At 38.4% G+C, this 16,914-nt stretch overlaps 1 protein-coding gene across 1 annotated transcript in view; it reads left to right on the forward strand.

Moving 5' to 3' along the window:
* The window catches only part of LOC127441995 (rho-associated protein kinase 1-like), a 102,044-nt gene that overhangs the window by 29,061 nt on the left and 56,069 nt on the right, over window positions 1–16,914 (forward strand). Inside the window, exon 2 of the mRNA XM_051699620.1 lies at window positions 15,178–15,259. Coding sequence (XP_051555580.1) covers window positions 15,178–15,259 — 82 coding nt within the window. The remainder of the gene's footprint in view (window positions 1–15,177; window positions 15,260–16,914) is intronic.

The following is a 16,914-nucleotide window of genomic DNA, read 5'->3' on the forward strand; positions in this document are numbered from 1 at the left end:
TTTGCATGAAAAGCAAGTGGGCTTCCATATGTTATGATGGACAGAATGTTTCAACTGGTTGCAAAAAATACTTTGTAAAGGCAACATACTCTGAATAGGTTGCTTAAAAACGCTTCTACCATCTCTATGACTGAGGTTTTTATCTGTTTGTGTGTAAACATAAGTGTTTTGGTGTGTGTAGTGTGTTTGACTGGCCAACATCAGTTACGTTTAAATTATGTAAATAAGTCACTTTGGACTATAAGTCCAAAAACTGGGACACTTTTGTCAAAAGAAAATAAAGAGTCTTATCACTTCCTACATTTAATGAATGAATGAATTAACTACAATTAATGAAGAAGCAAGTTGTCTAAAGTGCAAACTCAAGTTTAAATCACAAACCAATTATAGCAATGCATCACATTTTATTGTACCGTGACAAGTATTTCAACAGTGTCCATCCACATTTTCAGCCGTCTTTGTTCCGGAATTTTTTCTATAGGGATTTCATAAATTATTTTAATAAGGAGTTGTAAGCCATGCATTAAATAAACCAGCTCCAAGGTGAATTACAACATTACAGACTTTGATTTGAAGCAAAAATGTATTTGAAAATTGGACCCAAAAAAAAGGTACAAGGCTGTGTACTTTACATCTTTCATGAGGCAATGGACTACAGTTCCATGAAGCATTGCATATTGTGTAATCGAGTTTAAAATGATGGTAAAAAAAAAAAAAAAACTATTTAAAGTTGTTGATTATAAGTATAGAAACAATACATTTTATTAGTGGTTGACCGATATAGGTTTTTTAATGGCCGATACTGATATCTAGAGAGCAGGATGGCCGATATAAATGATGATAAACATAATACAATTTAACAACAGTGAATCAGATGTGCACAACTTTTCTAAAGTGTAACAAACATTTATTTTATTCAATATTTACTCAAATTTGCATAAACTTGAAAAGACAAAACCTTGAAAACAAAGTGTTAACTATGCATTGACAAAACTATTGGTAGATTTTGGAACTGACACAAGGGAAAGTTAACACTTCTGTTAATTGGCCAAAGGAACATGGTTATTGGCCAATGCCGATAATCGCAAAATGGCCAAAAAATCGGCCAATTAATTGCCATGGATACATTTTATTGCACGATGGTTGCATAATATTCAGATATATACAAATATGTAAATAGATTGAGAGTGTAGGGAGTGCGTCATGCAAGTGAATGGTTGCTTTGTTGGCAGTGATTCTCTGATTGGTGGATCTTTTCCCTTCAGGATCATGGGTAGTGTAGTTCTTAACCAGGAAGTTCTACACCAAATCTGTTTTTTTGTTTGTTTGTTTTTTCCGGTACGAATGTTCGTTCCGAACAAGATTTTGTAAGGTAACAATGGATTCAAATGCTGCTACTCATACCGAGTCTGACAGATCATCCTCAGACAAGCCGAAGGTTTTTTCCGATTTTTGTTTTCTTTGGACTGTGATGAAAACTAACTGACCAATGATGCAGCTGCCCATATGACTAAAATCTTACATCACGATATGGTAAATGGTCTGCACTTATATAGCGGTTTTTCACTGTGACCCATTCTCTCTCTCACACACACACACACACACACACACACACACACACACACACACACACACACACACACACACACACACACACACACACACACACACACACACACACACACACACACACACACACACACACACACACACACCAATGACGGCAGAGCTGCCATGCAAGGCGCTATCCTGCCATTGGGAGCAACTTGGGGTTCAGTGTCTTGTCCAAGGACTCTTCAGCATGTGGAGTCATGTGGGCCGGGAATCGAACCGCCAACCCTGCGATTAGTGGCCAACCCGCTCTTACCATCTGAGCCACAGCCTTTAAGACTAGAAAATCAAGTGTCCTGGTGAAGCTCTACAGAAACAAGGTCCAAAAGGAAATATATAAGGCTAAACATTTGTTTATATATTAAATAACCATATTGTAATGCCTATTTTTGGAACTCCAGTCAGTGAATTAAATACTTTATAAATGAAAACTTCCTCTTTATTTGGAACAAGGCAAGCAATGTCAAAGTAAGTAAATAAATAAAAATCAGCTTGTTTTCAAAAATCAACTTTACCAAAATGCTAAATTTAACAGCATGCCACATTTCAGATTAAATGTTGTTGACCAATATTATTATTATTATTATAAACTTTGCTCAAGAAACTTAAGATCTTCTCAAAGCAATGCGACAAAGAAAATAAAACAAAATATCCAATGAAAATAAACTCTTCTTGAAGAAAATAAATATAAAATAAATATCACTTCTTGCAAAATAAATAAAAAAATGAAATCCGAATTGATGCGGATTTCATATTTTGACTTTAATAATATTATTTTGCGTGCTTCATTTTGAGGTGGTAAAACAGATTATTGTATTACAATTTATTATCGTCGTGCGAAAATTTTTTTTGGCAGATTAAATTTTTCTGCTCAGTACACCATGTTGCACCTGTTTTAATAACAAGCTCCTCTTCATTTTCTTGACCTGTTTAGGAGTTGTTCCATTCTGTGGAGATTTCTTTCTCCATTTGGGGTTTTCCTGGGTCAAAAATGATTCAGTAGAGCGAGTGATCCCGCTCTGAGCTCTCCTGTCTCTGGAGCACAAATATTGTAAAGCCTGCTGGATTCACGCGCACTTCGGAGCTCCAGAGACAGCGCACGCCACAGTCACGTGAAACATTCGCGTGTCAGATTAGAAGAATATTTGGTGCATTTAAAGCGCCAAACGCTTGATCAATTGTTGCTATGAAGTATCTTTAGAAGATAAGGAGGCCAAAGGTGGCTGCCTCATGCATTTGTGCATAGAGAATCCAATAGAAATCTTTTTTTGGAGCAGCCATCCGCTTGTTATTTTTGGAGTATTATGTTATTGAACTGGTCTGGATCTGTTTGGATTTTGGAATGAAGACAAATCACAATCAAGCCTAATTAAAGTCAAGGTAGATAGCCACACTATGTTACCAACTTTCTTGATGTCGAACCCCAGATCTCTTGTAAATAAGATTGATGAGTTCCAGGCCGTTTTGATAAAAAAACATTTTTAAGTAGCTGCAATTTCAGAAACTTGGTTTACTTCGCATATGTCTGAAAAATGATTGGGTTTGGATGGCTACACCTTGTTTTCCAATTGTCGAACCACTTGTCGTGGTGGAGGTGTTGTGTTGTATATCAGAGACTGTGTTCCATCATATCCCTTAACCTGTATCAGTGTTCCAGATCATCTAGAATGTCTGTGGGTGAAAGTGAGACCCCTGAGACTCCCACGGTACATATCTGCTATTGCTGTGTGTGTGGTGTATTCACCACTTCAGTCACCAACCCAGGATGAACTCATTGAACATCTAATAACCTCATCTGACCTGCTTCTTTCTAAGTGCCCAGACATTGAACTTGTAATTCTTGGAGACTTCAACCACCTCAGAGTCCATGATATCTGCCTAGATAACAAAATCTATCTGGTGGTTCAGAACAACACCAGAGGTGAATCCATTATTGACATGATTATCACTAATATGAAAGTGTATTTGAAACCTGAGATTCTTTCTCCTGTTAGCTCATGTGACCATTACTGTGTCCTTTGGAGCCCTAAAGCACAATTAAGACCTCTTCAGTGCTCTAAACGGGTAGTACGACCTATAAGGGAGCCTGGCTTGAGCGAGTTTGGCAGGTGGATTACCACTCATCCATGGCAGGAGGTGAATGAAGCAACCAGCACCAATGAAAAAGCCAACACCTTTTACAATACTGTCCTGCCTAAAATTGATAGGCATAACCTATGAAGACAGTGAAAATCTATCCTTCGGACAAACCATGGATCACCCCCAAGATCAAGCACTTAATTCACCAGAGGCAAAAAGCCTTTAAGACTAGAAAATCAAGTGTCCTGGTGAAGCTTTACAGAAACAGGGTCCAAAAGGAAAAATAAATAAGGCTAAAAAACACTTTTACAAATCCAAAGTTGAAGGCATGAAGAAGTTTAATTCTAGAGTTTGCACAACAGAGTTAAATCGATGTGCAAAACTGTGAAAAAGGCAGACCGAATTAATGTCCCAGGACTTTGTGACAATTGCTAATGCAGTCAACACAAAGGTTGTCAAAGTGTCCCAGTCACTTCCGCCTTTTGAACGTTCAGCTTTACCTCCTTTTTTTTTACCATCCCTCCCACTGCCTACTATTCCAGTGTGGGATATATATAGCAGATTGTCTTCCATTAATTGCTACAAATCCCCTGGCCCAGACATGATTTCCCCAAGAATATTAAAAGAGTTTGCATGTGAGATCAGTACATCTCTTTGTGACGACATCAATAGTTTGTTTGATGAAGGGGTTGTTCCTAGACAATGGAAAGAGGCTACTTTTGTCCCCATACCGAAATCTTCCCCTCCAAACATTGACGAATTGAGGCCGATCTCATTAACAGCTCTGGTCTCTAAAATTTGCGAACAGTTTGCTGCACAATGGATTTTGAATGACATCGCGCCAAATCTAGATCCTATGCAGTTTTTCAGCCAACAGAACTGTTCCACAACACACAATTTAGTTAGTTTGATGGACTTTGTGTACAAGGCTTGTGATGTTTCGGGCTCAGTGTGCACACTAATTACAATGGATTTTGCCAAGGCCTTTGATGCTGTAGATCACACAGTGGCAGTACAGTGCCTCCTCTATCTTGGAGTGAGACAGGGCCTCATTCCATGGATCTGCAGCTTCATGACCAACCGTTGCCAGAAAGTGTGCTACCAGGGGCATCTCTCTGACTGGGAATACCCCACATGTGGAGTTGTGCAGAGAACCGTACGAGGGCCTATAGTCTTCCTACTGATCAACAGTGCTCTCCAGGATATACACTGGTGGCCAAAAGTTTGGAATAATGTACATATTTTACTCTTATGGAAAGAAATTGGTACTTTTATTCACCAAAGTGCCGTTCAGCTGATCACAATGTATAGTCAGGACATTAATAACGTGAAAAATTACTATTACAATTTGAAAATGTTAAACTACTTCAAAGAGTTCTCATCAAAAAATCCTCCACGTGCAGCAATGACAGCTTTCTGTCAGTTTGTCCAGATACTCAGGTGACATTTCACCTCATGCTTCCCGTGTAGCACTTGCCATAGATGTGGCTGTCTTGTCGGGCACTTCTCACGCACCATACAGTCTAGCTGATCCCACAAAAGCTCAATGGGGTTAAGATCCACAACACTTTTCCAATTATCTGTTGTCCAACGTCTGTGTTTCTTTGCCCACTCTAACATTTTATTTTTGTTTTTCTGTTTCAGAATTTACTTTTTCTTTGCAATTCTTCCCATAAGGCCTGCACCCCTGAGTCTTCTCTTTACTGTTGTACATGAAACTGGTGTTGAGCGGGTAGAATTCAATGAAGCTGTCAGCTGAGGACATGTGAGGCGTCTATTTCTCAAAATAGAGACTCTGATGTACTTATCTTCTTGTTTAGTTGTACATCTGGCCTTCCACATCTCTTTCTGTCCTTGTTAGAGCCAGTTGTCCTTTGTCTTTGAAGACTGTAGTGTACACCTTTGTATGAAATCTTCAGTTTGTTGGCGATTTCAAGCATTGTATAGCCTTCATTCCTCAAAACAATGATTGACTGACGAGTTTCTAGAGAAAACGGTTTCTTTTTTGCCATTTTTGACCTAATATTGACCTTAACACATGGCAGTATATTGCCTACTGTGGCAACTCAAAAACAAACACAAAAACCATGTTAAGTTTAATTCAATGAACCTAATAGCTTTCAACTGCGTTTGATATAATGGCAAGTGATTTTCTAGTACCAAATTAGCAATTTAGCATGATTACTCAAGGATAAGGTGTTGGAGTGATGGCTGCTGGAAATGGGGCCTGTCTAGATTTGATCAAAAATGTCTTATTTCAAATAGTGATGGTGCTGTGTTTTACATCATTAATGTCCTGACTATACTTTGTGATCCGATGAATGTCACTTTGGTGAATTAAAGTACCAATTTCCTTACAAAACAGCAAAATCTGTACATTATAGTGCCCGACCGATTTATCGGATTAGTGTCATAACGTAGTTTGTCCAGCAGAGCGCGCTCCGACTCCATTGTTTACAGAGCTGACTCTGACAGTGGTTCTGCAGACAGGGAGAACCTTAAGCGGTTTCTTCTCAGTAAGTTATTAACTAGTTTGTGAAATACATACTGGAAAGTTAATAAACAATGACCCCATCATTTTCCCTTTTCAATATAACTAATATAGTGTTAACCCTGACCACCATGTCACTCATGTTTATCACATCTGTTTGCTGTTAGCCCGCTATAGTTTGTCAGTGCTTTCAGTAATGTAGCAGATTGAAAGGTAAACATCAGAGCATCATTTGCAGCTCAGCAGACAATGGTGCGGTGGTGTATTGTGTCTGTTGAGTGTTGATTTCACGCTATGTTGTTACCTAGTTGGTGAGATGCAATGCTGGAAAGTAAAATAAACAACATCCATCTTTTACTCTCCGTGACAACGAGCTTATAGCTAACTAGCTAACCACGTAGCTATTTTCATTGCTTGCCAGCTGAATGGAAGCTAATGTGTAAACATGTATTCACCAAACTGTTTTGTTCAGGATTCACAGTTTGGTACCCCCTTCAACCGAACAATTCCAGTCGTTGCATTTATAAAATGTAATATTTAAAAGTCTGGTTTTCCACAGCTGAAAGTTTCCCCTGAACTTGTATAGCAGAATACGGTGTAACACCGCTGCTGCTGTTTATCTCTTGACTCGGCAGGTGTAAATGCTTCTTGTTTTACAACCTGCCCCAATTGACTGGCAGTATCAAAATATTCAGCATTTGACTGATACTAAATAGTACTACTGACGTTTATAACGCTGGACCCCACTCACCCTGCCCATTACCTTTTTGAACTGTTGCCTTCTGGCTGATGCTTCAGAGCTCTGAGCACCAGAACCATCAGGCACAGGAACAGTGTTTTCCCTGAGGCTATCCATCTCATGAACAGTTAAATTGCCCCATTGAGCAATAACTATGTGCAATACACAGTGGTGTATACGCAGTGTGGCTCAGTGGTTAAGGCTCTGGGTTACTCATCAGAAGGTCGGGGGTTCAAGCCCCAGCACCACCAAGATGCCACTGTTGGGCCCTTGAGCAAGGCCCTTGACCATATCTGCTCATGGCTGACCCTGCACTCTGACCCCAGCTTAGCTGGGATATGTGAAAAAAAGAATTTCACTGTATATGTGCAAATGTGTGATAAATAAATAAAATAATTGTAAAAAAATTATTCTGGCATTTCATTCCTCTGAGAAAAAAAACTTTTTATTTTATTTTTATTTATTCTTTATTTAAATGGTCATCAACTGACTGATACTGAACATACAGTTCTGATGTTTATTTAGCTATTTATTGTATTTGTATTCTTTATTTAAATGGTCATCAACTGACTGATACTGAACATACAGTACTGATGTTTATTAAGCTATTTATTTTATTTTTATTTATTCTTTATTTTCTCAGTGTTCATTTCTAGAATTTGTTGACAATGTATAATATCATTGTCAAATATTCTTTGATTAAAAATATTTGTTTAAGAAAGCAGTCTTCTGAGTACCTTTGCATAGTCATATCAGTGCAAAATCAGTGCACAATCCACATAGAAAAGGTCTGTTTTCATTCCAGCTCAAAAATTTACTATATCGGCCACCATATCGGTAATCTGTAAATTTTCCCTCTCTAAAATCAGTATCAGTCTCAAAAATCCCATATCGGTCGTGCTCTAGTACATTATTCCAAACTTTTGGCCGCCAGTGTGACAGATCACTGGAAATATGTGGATGATATGGCTCTGGACCAGATGTGGATGCCCCAACTACCCTGTACCCTCCAACAGACCCTGAATGGTCTTGACACTTGGGTAGAGGAGCATAAAATGAAACTCAACCCAAAGAAATGTAAAGTTTTACATGTCACCAGCATGAGACATACACCAGTCCGGCCGACTATTTCCATTGATCAGAACATATTGGAAGTCTGTGACATAGTCAAAGTCCTGGTGATCACCATCCAGGGTAACATGAGATGGGACAGTCAGGTGGACCACATGTTGACCTCAGCGAACAGGAAGCTATTTGCTCTGCATCGCCTAAAGAAATTTGGTACTGGAGTACGCAATCCCTATATGGCACAGTTCTTTGACTGTAGACCAGGCCAAAAGACTGGAAGGTGTGCAGAAACGGGCTTGTTAAATCATTCTTGGTCAGAGGTATTCAGGGTACCCAGAGGCTTTCTGCACCCTCGGATTGTGCTTCTGGCAGAGAGACGCATTCTCTTGGCTTTGCAAGAATGCTGTTTAAGTCCAAGAGCTCACAGGTATACAAGGAATTCAAATAATTTGACCATCCCAAGATGTTGAACTGAGAGATACAGGAGATCACCAATCCCCTATATGTGCAGACTCCTAAATGACAGCGGTTTTTAGAATGTAGTCTGTGATATGAGATACTAGATCTTAAATGATCTAATTCAAATTTGTAATTTTGGTTGATTTTTAAATTATTTAAATTTAAAATTTTAGGTCTACGTATTATTGATGTCCCATTATAACAGCAAAACAATTCAGTGTTTGTAATGACAACTGTCTTTATGAAACTGTAATAATGCTGAGAGGTCAATAAAACAATCAATGACATTGAATTTGCTTGGGTGACCGCAGAAAAATGTTCAGTGCCGGAAAAACCCTGTCCATGTTTCTTAAATTCTCTCAGTCTCACATGAAGCCCTGCCCACTGATAGATAAGTCCATGCTGCGCACATGGAGATTTACATATCGCGATATACACGATATAGCAAAATCTTTATCGATTGACACTTTATATTGTCACCACAATATATATTGTCATATCACCCAGCCCTATTACATGCAATGTTTTAGTCAAACGAATTGCAGAACCACACTGCTATTTTTATTGCAAGGATAATATAACAAAGTATTGCAATAATTTATATAAAGAAAAGGCAGTGAGCCAGTATTTTCTTTCATAGTATTTTTTATATATACAGTTGTGCTCAAAGGTTTGCATACCCTTGGAGAATTGGTAATATATGCACCATTTTTAAAGAAAACATGAGTGAGCAGGCAAAACACATTTCTTTTATTTCGTATGGGATTCATATTTAATTCTAGGTTATAACAGAATGGCACAATCATAAAACAAAACATGGCAACAAAGAAAAAAATTAAATGACTCCTGTTCAAAAGTCTGCATACCCTTAGTTCTTAATACTGTGTATTGTCCCCTTTAGCATCAATGACAGCGTGCAGTCTTTTGTAATAGTTGTCTATGAGGCCCCAAATTCTTGCAGGTGGTATAGATGCCCATTCGTCTTGGCAAAATGCCTCCAGGTCATGCAGAGTCTTTGGTTGTCTTGCATGAACCGCACGTTTGAGATCTCCCCAGAGTGGCTCGATGATATTAAGGTCAGGAGACTGTGATGGCCACTCCAGAACCTTCACCTTTTTCTGCTGTAACCACTGGAGGGTCAACTTGGCCTTGTGCTTAGGTTCATTGTCATGCTGGAAAGTCCAAGAGTGTCCCATGCACAGCTTTCGTGCAGAAGAATGCAAATTGTCTGCCAGTATTTTCTGATAACATGCTGCATTCATCTTGCCATCAATTTTAAAGATTCCCCGTGCCTTTAGAGCTCACACCCCCCCAAATCATCTGTGAGCCACCACCATGCTTCACAGTGGGGATGGTATTCTTTTCACTATAGGCCTTGTTGACCCCTCTCCAAACATAGCGCTTATGGTTGTGACCATAAAGCTCTATTTTGGTCTCGTCACTCCAAATTACAGTGTGCCAGAAGCTGTGAGGCGTGTCAAGGTGCTTTTTTGTGACACTGGCGCAGTAAAGGCTTCTTTCTGGCAACTTGACCATGCAGCTCATTTTTGTTCAAGTATTGTCGTATTGTGCTTCTTGAAACAACCACACCGTCTTTTTCCAGAGCAGCCTGTATTTCTCCTGAGGTTACCTGTGGGTTTTTCCTTGTATCCCGAACAATTCTTCTGGCAGTTGTGGCTGAAATCTTTCTTGGTCTACCTGACCTTGGCTTGGTATCAAGAGATTCCCGAATTTTCCACTTCTTAAGTGATTGAACAGTACTGACTGGCATTTTCAAGGCTTTGGATATCTTTTTATATCCTTTTCCATCTTTATAAAGTTCCATTACCTTGTATTTTTCTGCTCCCCTTGGTTCAGTATCTAGCCTGCTCAGTGCATCCACGTGAGAGCTAACAAACTCATTGGCTATATATACACAGGCACTAATTGCAATTTAAAAAGCCACAGGTGTGGGAAATTAACCTTTAATTGCCATTTAAACCTGTGTGTGTCACCTTGTGTGTCTGTAACAAGGCCAAACATTCAAGGGTATGTAAACTTTTGATCAGGGCCATTTGGGTGATTTCTGTTATCAATATGATTTAAAAAGGAGCCAAACAACTATGTGATGATAAATGGCTTCATATGATCACTATCCTTAAAAGATATTTTCAAAATCAATGCCAAAATTTCACAATTTCTGCCAGGGTATGCAAACTCTTGAGCACAACTGTACATCATATTTCATACTAAATTGTTATTCTTAATGCACATTATTCCATGTGTATTTATATCACTGTACCTCGTGTTATATTATCCAGGCATTATAAAAAAAAGAAGTTGGGTTCTGGAGTCCGTTTGGAAGATACTCGTAGTAAATACATGTGAAAATATAAATAGGACATACAGCTCTGGAAAAAATTAAGAGACCACTGCAAAATTATCAGTTTCTCTGGATTTACTATTTATAGGTATGTGTTTGAGTAAAATGACAATTTTTGTTTTATTCTATAAAATACTGACGACATTTCTCACAAATTCCAAATAAAAATATTGTCATTTAGAGCATTTATTTGCAGAAAATGACAACTGAAGAATCAGAGCTCTGAAGCGTCGGCCAGAAGGCAACAGTTCAAAAAGGTAGTGGGCAGGGTCATTATGGTGACCACGAGGAGGTTACCCCATGCGACTCTACCCTCCCTAACAACCAGGCCAATTTGGTCGCTTAGGAGACCTGGCTGGAGTCACTCAGCATGCCCTGGATTTGAACTCGCGACTCACTGAGCTACCCTATTCTTCAATAATTTATGCAAAATGTAATGAATGTTCAAACGGGAAAACCTAACTTTCTTTTAAGTTTAATTGACCTGAATTATTTATATATATATATATATATATATATATATATATATATATATATATATATATATATATATATATATATATATATATATTTTATTATATTATATTATTTATATAATTATATATTATAAATTATATATTATGAATTATAGTATTTTCCAAAGAAGCTTTAAAAAAATCTACTCAATCTGTAATCATTATTTATTACCAAATGTAAGTTGCAGCCTTATACTTGAATTTTGTATTTGTGGACTGTTAATAAGATCTGCTGTTAGAAACTTCTTGACCATATGTTCCGCTCTTTTGTAGGACTTCCTTTGGCTAGTCTCCCTCTCATCCACACAGAGGTGAGAGATACTTCTCTTACTCACACTGTAAAGTGTTCAGTCATCAAGTGGGTCTTCGCTTGTGAACGTTCTGTACTCAATAAGACCGCAGATTCACTAATGTCTTCCTGCTAACTTGACTCCTGCAGTGTAAGCAGTTATGAATGACAGCAATTCAGAACTGAGAACTCTGAAGACTGACACTGAATTATCTATCAGATTTAATGAATGGGCTCATTAAATGACATTCAGAGATATTGATTTAATCTCTTGTGGTTTTAGAAAAGAGTTTCTTCTGTCACTTACAACACATTTCTGTTTCTCATTCTTATTTTGTGATGTGTGCCAAGGCTAGCATTACTGTTTATTGCTCTTGTATTGGGTTTAGGGTTTTTTAAAACCCCGATGCTAAGTATTCAACTTCGGCAATTAACTCTTCCTGCAACATCACAGAGCAAATTGCCTTATTGTCCCATAAAAAACAACATTCTTGGACATTAGCAGTCCAGAAAATTCCAAAAAATCAAATGGAAACTTTCTCCAATATGTGTTGAAACTGTGCTCCATCTATAAACATTCAGAGTTGAAGGTTGTATAGGAGGTCACATGAATTAGACACACTACATTAGGCTCTTCTTCACATGAGGCCAAGGGTTTGAGTGACCACACAGCACGCTTGAACTACTCCTTACAAGTGACAGATACTTCCAGGATTACAGCAGATTAGGAGTAATCCTGTTGATGTCACTTATGCCACTGCTAACCTGCCTAGATTTTCTGTGGCCTTTAAATTGTGCTGTCCTCACATTCTTAGTAGTGAAAATTGAGCGATACTGTATTGAGCAAAAAATGCCTATTGTTACCCGTATTTAAAAAATAAATAAATAATAATAATCTTTAGACACTGCAAGCTTGTGTCGCTATAAGCATTTGTATTTGCATACTTGTATTGACTATGTTTCAGACCTAAATGTAAACCATAAAAGAGTTTTGCCAAGTTGGGGCACAAAGGAACATTGTATAGATCAAATAAAATGTATCGTGTTTTTTCGTATCCCTGTTACGTAAGGGCCAGATTCCCCTGCAAAGGATTAACCAAGGACTGTGATATTTTTGAACAGAGAATCACTATCTGAGGAGAAATTTAGACCACTATGAATTCTAATCTATCTCTGAACCTGCCGAAAGGTCCCAGTCCAACTGATTTTGTTGGTTTGTTTTTCTGTGCTGGCCGGCTGGTGACAGTAATAAAATACGAGAACAAAGTAGTTGAACGTTCTGTGAAGAATCAGGCGTTATCATGTTACATCGACTATAGAGAGGACAGTTTTTCCATCTCTGGTTGAAAGTCAAAAGAACATTTAATTCATGCTTGAAAGACATGTGACTCGTTACTTTTAAGTCGTTATTCTAAATGTGACTGACAGGCAGAAGGCAAACAGCAATGATCAGAAGTTTTAGAAATGGGCTCTTTGAAAGGATGACCTAAAAGTAGTTTATCAAGAAGAGCCAGAGATCTCACGAGCCATTGTGCTTAAGTTCCAGAATGAATCTGGCAAGCGTTCCCACACTGCTTTTTAAAAATACTTTTACAGGCACGTAAAAAATTTGTGCGTTTACAAGTATTGTGCTTAAAAAGTCAACAATGTGGAAGATCATGTAAACAACTTGAACAGCGTTCTTTAATTGGGTCGCGAAATGCTTTAAGCAAAGCTCAATGTTTATCGATCACTTAGATGTTGCTTGTGGTTTTTACAACTTTCAGTATGAGATAATAGTTAATAGTATTTTGTTGAGGGAATATATATATATATATATATATATATTTTTTTTTTTTTTTTTTTGCTTTTTCCAGAAAACTTTATGACTGAAAACCCCATTCTTGAACAGTATTGCAAAAATAATGTTTTTTTTTTCTTTTTTTTTTTTTTTCTGAAGGCCAAAGTAAACTATTTTTGCAAAGAGGTAGGTCTCCCACGCAGTGCGTGTGATGCAAATTTAATCAACAGTACGTGCTGGCTGTCCATGTGCAGCCTAGATTTTGTAGACATGCAGACTGTCCGCAACTTTGCACATCGTTGGCGCATACGACTGGCATTGACTATGCTTAAAGAGTATCACAAAGCAGTCATAGTGCACAAGCGTTGACCACATCCGTATTGGCTTGGGATAAAAAGAGTATACTTTGAAAAAGTGATCCCTGAACATTACATAATTAACATTACTGAACGCTTTTGGGGCGTCTCACTTTGGTTTTGTCACATTTCACTAGTTTTCAGCGTATCTAGTCCTAATGAGTGTTTTAAATGTGATTTGAAATGCTGAAAAACACATCTTGAGATCCCAGCTCGGTCCAGCTGTCTTTGAGCTGTCTTGTTGGTTTAATGTGGCATCTTGCTTGTACATGTGGAGCTGACTGCCCCCTACTGCAACAAGGTGGTACATCGAGCTTGAATTGCTCCGATGGTAGGAAACATTCCTTATTACCAAATTTACATACAAATCAGGGGCACGATTAATTGCGTACATTTTTTTACACATATTTTTCCTTATAATTAATTGCACTTAATGCGTCAGAATGACAGCCCTACAAAATTACCTTTTTAATTCATAATTTTAATGAATGAATGAATTAACGTTACACTTATAACGCTTTTCTGACAATACATTCAAAGTGTTTTACATAGTGAACAGGGGACTCTCCACAACCACCTCAGTGTGCAGCATTCACCTGGACAATGCGACGGCAGCCATAGTGTGCCAGTACGCTCGCCACCCACCAGTGGAGAGAGTAGAGGGATAGAGCCAATTCATGGATGGGGATTGTTAGGAGGCCACGATTGATAAGTGCCAATGAGGGGAATTTGGCCAGGACACCGGGGTTGCGTACTCTTTACGAGAAATGCCCTGGGATTTTTAACAACCACAGAGAGTCAGGACCTCAGTTGAACGTCTTATCCAAAGGATGGTGCCTTTTAACAGTAAAGTGTCGCTGTCACTATACTGATGTGTTAGGACCCACATAGACCGCAGTTTGAGGGCCCCCTGCTGGCCTCCCTGATACCTCACCTCTTCCAGCAGCAACCATAGATTTCCCCAGGAGGTCTCCAATCCAGGTTCTGACCATGCTCAACCCTGCTTGGCTTCAGTGGGAAACTAGTCTAGTGCTACAGGGTGATATGGCTGCTGACTAATAAAACATTTTTTTGCTTTTATTTTTTAAATCAATGCAGACTATAGAGCAGCAGTTTGTGTCAATATAATCATCTTAATTCATGTTCCTTCCTCATTCTTCCTCAGATTTCTAAAATACTTACCAGTGTTGTTAAAAATGTGTGCTTTTAAATGGATGAACCAAGTCATAAACTGGCTTTAATGCTAAACTTAAATTGTTGTCAGTCAAACATTGAGACACTATAACAGATGAGCATTTTTTATGATGGGCAAAATAAACAATATTACGGCTTTACAATGGTTGAGATAACAAATAATAGTCCAAATAGGCTATTAGAATAAATATTCACATTCCATCTAACTACTATTTATGTTTTCCTCTTTTCCAGGACAGTTTGGATGCTCTGGTCTACGACCTTGATTTTCCAGCCTTGAGGAAAAACAAAAGCATTGATAACTTCTTAAATAGATGTAAGTATTTTGTCTAGAATTTGTCTCTCACATCTTAAAGTGTCTTTCAGTTTCATCAGTTCAGAATGATGTGTTAAAAGACTTTCAGGCTGTTTTAGTGCAGGGGGTAGGAGTTGTTTTTGGGTCAGTACCCTCAGTCAGACACCATTTTGTTATTCCCTCAACAAAAGGCCTTTCAGAACTGTGTGGTGGTGACCTGTATGTCATATTCCACATGATTCCAACCCCCCTCCTTTTACATTGGAGGGTGGGATTTCATATCTTTTCCCTAAGTGTTAAACTAAGTAAGTGCTAAAGACATGGATGGTACCTAAATTGTGTGGCTTGTTGAGGAGAGATGTGGTGTTACTTTTGTAAGTGGTCAGATTTAAGATTGAAGGATTGATGAACTACCTACAACATCCTAGCATTGTAATTGTAATGCATCGCTCATGTTTTCTTCAGAAAATTTAAAAAATGTATTTAAACTAATTATTTCTCACGTTGTTTATAGATTGTGACCTTCCGTGAACCAATAATTGAATAATAGATGGCTTGCTTGGGTGTGTTTTAAGCTTATTGTGTCTGTAGTACCTCAAGATCAAAGTTCACACACGTTTGTTGGTGGTTTCTGTCTGAAAGCTTCTACAGCTCAATAGGACACTAAAACACACACACACACACACACACACACTCCCTCAGGGGACTCAAGTGTATCAGTTCCAGCTTATTTCTTCTCTCTATGAAGACACTCTGTTAGATGAAAACAACATCTAGCACATGTGTAACCTAATTTATTGTGCTCCTTTTGTTCACACTCCAGTCACAAGTTATGCTGACCCAGACTACATCTTCACATGATAAAATGTGTTAATGGACTTTTGGAGACTGACTTGCCTTAGGGGGTTGGTCTGACAGTAGATATTATTTTCATATAAATGCTTAGCAACTAGTGGTCCATCTGGCACCAACAATCATCCATGCGATTATCTAATCAGCCAATTGTGTGGCAGCAGTGCAGTGCATAAAATCATGTAGATACGGGTCAGGAGCTTCAGTTAATGTTCACATCAACCATCAGAATAGGGAAAAAATCTCAGTGATTTGTACCGTGGCATGATTGTTGAGGCCAGATGGGCTGGCTTGAGTAGTTCTGTAACTGCTGATCTCCTGGGATTTTCACGCACAACAGTCTCAAGAATTTACTCCGAATGGTGCCAAAAACAAAAAAACCTCCACTGAGCGGCAGTTCTGTGGACGAAAATGCCTTGTTGATGAGAGAGGTCAAGAGAGAATGGCCAGACTGGTTTGAACTGACAAAGTCTACGGTAACTCAGATAACCACTCTGTACAATTGTGGTGAGAAGAATAGCATCTTAGAATGCTATTGTGAGATGCGGGTTGGTGCTGTTTTGGCATCACGAGGGGGACCTAAACAATATTAGGCAGGTGGTTTCATAAAGAGTGTCCCTGCATTTGAAAATGCATACATCCCTACTACATAGTATGCCAAAAGAAGTATATCAATAGAGTAGTATGTCTGAATCCTCAGTATTCATAAAACAGTAGCCGAGAAATACCCGGATGACCTACTGCATCTGCTAAGATTTTAAAGTGCACATCCACTGGCCACTTTTCTATCCTGTAATGCCACGGGAGCTGAGGAGACATCATGT

The sequence above is a fragment of the Myxocyprinus asiaticus genome, chromosome 6 (assembly GCF_019703515.2).
Source record: "Myxocyprinus asiaticus isolate MX2 ecotype Aquarium Trade chromosome 6, UBuf_Myxa_2, whole genome shotgun sequence".
NCBI classification, from domain to species: Eukaryota; Metazoa; Chordata; class Actinopteri; order Cypriniformes; family Catostomidae; genus Myxocyprinus; species Myxocyprinus asiaticus.